The sequence below is a fragment of the Clinocottus analis genome, unplaced genomic scaffold (genome assembly GCF_023055335.1).
Source record: "Clinocottus analis isolate CAN_PGR_092001 unplaced genomic scaffold, fCliAna1.0.p SCAF_103, whole genome shotgun sequence".
NCBI lineage: Eukaryota > Metazoa > Chordata > Actinopteri > Perciformes > Cottidae > Clinocottus > Clinocottus analis.
In genome coordinates this window covers 13,235-20,000 of record NW_027175825.1, presented here as the reverse complement: position 1 = coordinate 20,000, position 6,766 = coordinate 13,235, and the positions used below count along the sequence as shown (strand labels likewise).

The 6,766-nt window shown below is 44.1% G+C and overlaps 1 protein-coding gene across 1 annotated transcript in view; it reads left to right on the top strand.

Annotated features, from left to right (window-relative positions):
* The window catches only part of LOC137799928 (homeobox protein Hox-B6a-like), a 3,787-nt gene extending 1,176 nt beyond the window's left edge, over positions 1 to 2,611 (top strand). Inside the window, exon 2 of the mRNA XM_068596820.1 lies at positions 1,631 to 2,611. Within this exon, the coding sequence (XP_068452921.1) occupies positions 1,631 to 1,914 (284 nt within the window). The 3' untranslated portion in view covers positions 1,915 to 2,611. The remainder of the gene's footprint in view (positions 1 to 1,630) is intronic.
* The last annotated feature ends 4,155 nt before the right edge of the window (positions 2,612 to 6,766 follow it).

The window sequence follows — 6,766 nt, the reverse complement described above, 5'->3', positions numbered from 1 at the left end:
GGGGGGGTAGAAAGTTAGAGAGGAAACGCCTGTCAGGGATTGTTGTGAAAACAATGAACAGATAGAAAGAGAGATAGAGATGAAACTAAAAGCAATCTCTGCTCATCACTTATCTCGGCTTGTGTCTCATTTGTTTTGTTTCAGTTATTAAACATGGTTGTTCTAGTCTAGGTTTACATAAACAACGCATAATTATGAATATTATTTAGCACCCTTTATTAAAAACAACATATATATATATATATATATATATATATATATATATATATATATATATATATATATATATATATATATATATATATATATATATATATATATATATATATATATATATATATATATATATATATAAACGTTGTGTATCCCGCTACCGATAAAGGAAGCTCCTGCTGTGTTGGTGCATCCCGACTCGTCTTCTCTCTCACGTGGAGCCGGAGCTGTTATTCACAACCGGAACATTGGATATAAAGCCACTGGAATTAAACCGCACGTGCGACGTTATAACGTGTTTTTGCGCCGCCGTGTGCGTCGGCGTGGAGAGGAGCGGGCCTGTTGGGAGCGCGTGTGAGTAATTGCGCACGATGCGGGACTACGAAGCCCTGCAGGGCGCCGCGAGTTATGACAGATAAGGTGGAAACAGATAATTACATAAGGAATATATATATATATATATATATATATATATATATATATATATATATATATATATATATATATATATATATGTATGTATATATATGTGTATATATATATATGTATATATATATATATATATATATATATATATATATATATATATATATATATATATATATATATATATATATATATACATACATATATATGTATATTCATATGTTTAAAAAGCCAACGCGCCTTGATTGACAGTTGAAGATGTAAATGGCCGCTTTGAGAGAGAACCCAGAAACCCTGAGTGCTCCTCCGTAATACAATTTTGAATATAGGATATATATTTTGATGGATATGCAGCCTGAGCAGCGCGTGCGGTTTTCCCTCCGCGCTCTGCCTGTCGGATCGATACAGAAACTGAAGCTGCTAAACTGACAACATGGCGATTTGTTTACAACCGGGGGCCAAGAGATGTTAGTGCGGATCAGAAGAGACTAGAGCCGGGGTAGAGGATCCTCTCTGGGGGCGAGGGGTGGTGGGAGGGGAGGGGGGGTACCGGTACTCTTACTTTTATTTAAATGTATCTATATTCATAAAGAGCTGCTGTACAGTGTAGTGGGTGCTGGAACAGCGCGTCTCTCTCTCATCCGCTGAATGCCGCTATTCACCATGCAGAGACATTGAAACGCCATTTGTCTCATTTCTGATAAATAAACGGCTCGTTGTCTCGTTTTTTAGGTTTCTCTTTCACTGCGTTTTATTTTGGTTCCACATCAAACCCAAAATCATAATTCTAAGTGTCAGTTTATATAATTTAACATTTCACTGAACACACAAGTGCTTTTGTCTGCGACTTGATGGATCCAATTATAACTTTGTTGATCCCCGAGAATTAATTATAATACACAACGTGAGGTTATAGAATAGAGAGTGAGATACACATTTGTCATTTATTTTTTGTTAAAGTGTAACTTTCTGTCCTCCTTCCGCGTCGCAGGGACCTTCGGCAGTCCCGGGCGGCGCGGGCGGCAGACGTACACGCGCTACCAGACGCTGGAGCTGGAGAAGGAGTTCCACTTCAACCGGTACCTCACGCGGCGGCGGCGCATCGAGATCGCGCACGCGCTCTGCCTCACGGAGCGGCAGATCAAGATCTGGTTCCAGAACCGGAGGATGAAGTGGAAGAAGGAGAACAAGCTGATCAACTCGTCCTCGTCCTCGTCCTCGTCCTCCTCCTCCACGGTGAACGGCGCGGAGGAGGAGGAGAAACAGACGGAGTGAAGGAGGACAAACAGACTGATGGAGACAGAAAGAGGGAGATGCAAGGAAAAGACATGTTGAGCCCTTCTCCCCCTTCACGTCTCAAAGCGCGTCCAGATGCGTGTCTGACGTGAAAACTCTGGGAGAAATAAACGTAGCCTATACATATTATTATTATTATTATTATTCCTTTTATTTTTGTTACATGAACAAGGGTGAAGCACGTGCAGGAGAAGGAAGTAGTGGGGAGAGGATTACTTTTTCTTTTTTTTTAAATCAGTTTGGTCTGAAAATGAGGAAATAATTTGACTCTTGTGGAAGAAAACGTTTTCTTTGAGTAAGAAAGTACAACACAATTTAAACAAAAACTTAAAAACAAGAGAGGTGCGAAGACTTAAGTGTATTTCAAATACAGTAAATAAGTAACCCGCCACCCAAGGGTGACACACTGCAGACGGCCTCTTGTTGCATTCCAGAAGAACCCGCCCACCTTCTTATTGTACTTACAGCGTTCATCCCTTTCTGTCAGGCACTTGTTTTCTGGAAAGATTTAGGACCCCACCGATTATATTATTATTGTTTTTATTTTGTAAAAGTGTTGTATTATACCTTCAACTAAACGCGCAGACACGCGCAGGCGTTGCTGGAGGACGAGCTATTTGAGAAGTGTATGTATGTCATATGGTGTTCATATTTAAACTGTATAGAAACAAGCAGGGGCAGGGCGGGAGGGAGGGAGGGGGGGGGCAAAAATAATCACCTTGGACGGTGAGGTAATGTAATTTTTGGCTTCGGGGTCAGGGGTAATTTAACCTTTCAAAGGGTTTCCAGTATAGAGTGGGTGCGCGTGGGAGGGGTGTTAACCTACTGATGTTATTCTCCAGACTACCTAAAAAAAACCTTCAGGAAAGTGTATATTTTATGGATTTTTACATTGTTTATGTTAGTGTTTTGGTCAAGTAATTACGTATACTACCTATGAGAAATGTTCAATAAAATGTAAAGTATGTGTTGCGGAGATTCTTCTCATTAAGTCATTAAAACGTGAACGAGCAGCTCCGCGTCCAAAGCGATCAGTGACGAGCGGAGACGGTTTTATTTGGTGATTTAGTGCGCGCGCTCGAAGAACCATTTTACCATCTTACTTGAATCGTGCGCGTGCGCGGCAGGAATCGATGGGTTTGGTGGCGAGGCCGAGGCAACGCACGCGGGATGGGGAAGTGACGCAAGGAGCGCGAGCTCCTCTGATGGCGGAGCCGAGCTAATTGATGACCAGACCCGGGGAGAGAAAGTTGACCTGTCCTCCTCGAGGCGACCGGCCAGACACACACACACACACACACACACACACACACACACACACACACACACACACACACACACACACACACACGTCAGCCAGACAAAGTCGACAATGTCCTCGCGACCCTTTGAACTCTTCGTGTCCCCTGAGTGACCGGCGCGCGCGCTCCCTCTCTCTCTCTGCTTGGGTTACAGCGATGCACGCGCTTCAACACAGAAACTACTTAGTTTGTGTTTCTAAAGTGGCTTATCTTGTGCGAATGGATGTCATTGTTGTCAAATAAACAAAGAGCATGCACGCGCACGTAACAGCATTAGGAAACAGGAAACCAGCTTGCAACTTGGTATTAATTCAGTTACCTGATGGAAATATTCTAATTCGTGAAATCCTAATGTATGAACATTGAGTTGTAAAAATGCAATGCCAGACAAACAGGACACCTTTTTTTAAAAAGTTTGTGCAAGTTTTCTTTTGTATTGTTTTAAATATTATTAGGGTCTATTGTAGAAACAGCTCACTGTTGTCCTGACTATAATGAGTTAATACATATTAAGTCTGCTCCTAAAAGCCCGGTCAGTCAAAGTACATACCAGCAAATGTGTGTAAATGAACAATTACCAATATGTTCATATTCATGAATTATTTCAGTAAAGCTTTTAAAATGTCTGCAATATTCAAAGTCATAGGAGCACGAACAGAGCCAGCCTGGTGGCTCCAGTCCTCCGGCCCACGCGGACCGGATCTGCCTCGATGCATCTTTGTTGTCTCCTGTGTTTGACTCGAAGCATGCAGGGTCGGTGGTTCGGTTCCTACACAGTGCTACTGTGCACAACTGGAGGCTGACAGATGTTCTATGTTAAACGCAGTGGAGATGTTTCACTGTGACACCGAGGGGCTCGTGTGACTCACACTGCACTCTCTTTATTTTGTCTACGCTTTTTCATCCACTCTTGTTGCCGCAAAAATTAAGTTTTTAGGGGTGAAGGAGGGGAGGGGGGGGGGGGATGCTGTGACTTTGGGTCAGTGAGAGTTTCATTGGACCACAAAGATGAAATTCTCCACACAAAAAACTGTGGCCTCTCATCAGCATCTCAACATGTTGAAACGAGGATTTAGTGTAAAGATTGCAGCGGATTTGTGCGCATAAACGAAAGAATGTGTCTGCTACTTAGGAGATGATTGTTATCCATAAACAATGTGCGCGGAGGCAGAGTCACGTGGCTGCAGCTGGAGCACTTTGCTGCTCTGACAATTTAAACCCTGAATCAGACCGTCCTCACGAAGCGACACTAGAAGAAAAGAAACGCACAGAAATACCAAATAGCATCCAGCATGAGAGCTAAATACACACACACACACACACACACACACACACACACACACACACACACACACACACACACACACACACACACACACACACACACACACACACACACACACAAAAACTGAATAAATCATGACCCCTCTTATCTGAAACTGTGGAATTTGTTTGGACCAAAGTGGTCAGTGAGTTGTTTCACGGCGCAAATATTCAGTGTGGTTGGAAATCTATATATAACGAGGGGAGTGTGTTCTGAGGTGTGTGCCAAGTGGGTCAATGCCTCCTCCTCCTCTTCCTCCTCATCTTCCTCCTCCTCTTCCTCATCCTCCTCCTCCCCCCTCGGCCTGCGTTCAGGCCAGCAGGCGGCTGATTGAAACTCTCGTAAGTAAAAAGATAAATGGGAAATCTGTTTTGTGCATCTGTGCCCTTCTCTCGCGGCTTGCTTTCTGCCTGGGTTACTTTGGAATATTCGAGATGATTTCCATTCCGACTGCCGGGTTCTTTTTGCGCGTGACGCTCACTGCGCGGAGCATGCCAAGTGTCTCAAATGTGGCCTGAAACTGCGCACACGTGCCCGAGAGAATGCGTGCACATGCAGCCCCCCGCAGAAGTGCTTTCATTCGTAGATTCACACACACACACACACACACACACACACACACACACACACACACACACACACACACACACACACACACACACACACACACACACACACAAATCTGGAACTCTTCATGCATCCCATGTTCAAGCCAGTGTGCATCAGAGAAACATGCACACTCGCGTGCAAGTGGTGGCCCAATACAAACACACGCACAAACATACACGTGCGCGTGCGAGTCAGAGCCACCGTGGCTGAAATGCATCCCCGACCCGGGAATCAACAAATCATAAATCAGCAGATTTCCATCCAGTGTGGACGTCACAGATCAGGTTTAACATTCCTCCTCTGCAGCTGGAAGGGAGGCTGCAAGGAAGAGGAGGAGGTGCTATAAGGGAGTGAGAGAGAGAGTATGGCCGAATCTTGAAGTTCTGGCATGCAGATTTTGGTCATTGTAACGTTTTATTGTCTAACTAAAAGACACAATTGTTGCCTGCGGAGAGTTTGTGGCGCACACTGTTGGCGCACACTGCCGCAAACATGACTGCGACACCAGCCAAGAGAAAAGCCTTTGCACAATTAACAAGAAACGAGTAATTGACATCATTGCATTTGGAACTGGTTTAATATGGAGGATCGGGGTTAATACATATCGATAATATTGTTAGTTATCATCGTCAACTCGGTCAGAGATTATCTTATGCGGCCTTGTCCTTGATTGCATCACGGCCTCCTGTCACAGCTGATATGGCGCTGTACAGAAGTGACGCAGTTTGCGGCATTTACGGTGCAGTAAATATGAGTTGGCGTTTGCAACAACTGACACGTCATTGATGATTCCATTTGAATTGTTTCAGTTATTCATTATTTATAGCGTATTATAATGCCAATTATTATGACTATTAACAGTTTAATTTAATACTATTAAATAAGTATAGCATACTTTCTCAACTGGAGCTGTGAGGCAGCTTTAAACTAATAAACATATTCTGTTATTAACAGGTTTATGGTTTTGGTCACTGGCTCCTGCAGCAAAAGGTCAATTAACGGGCTGAGTGATGAGAGACGCGCTCACTCACAGGCAGGGAGCGGGTTTTATAACAGCTCTCTAACACTCTTTATTTTTCTCGAGTGTATACTTTCTCCTTCTATTTCTGTCTGTCTTCTTCTCCCTCTTTCTCTCTTTAAAAAAAAACCAGCAGTGCAATAAATTATGTCTGCAGCAGGTGGCGCTCTGAGCTCACCCCCGGCACCTCCAGCAGCAGCATGAGGGGAGAGAGAGAGAGAGAGAGCGAGAGAGAGAGAGAGAGAGAGAGAGAGAGAGAGAGAGAGAGAGAGAGAGAGAGAGAGCGCTCTCCCCGCCCATCCCTTCATCATTAGAAACCCCAGAGCATGAATTACCTCTCCAAAGTCATCGGCGAGAATTTACGACTGGTCAACAAAAGCACGTGACCGCCCCCCACCCTCTTCCTCCCTGTCTCTCTCTCCTCCCTCACCTCACCCCTCACCTCCCCCATCACACACACACACATACACACACACGCACACACACATACCCCTCAATCCAGCACACACACACACACATACACACACCACCACCCCACCCCCATATTTGGACGGCGCATACATAGCTAAAAACGAAGTA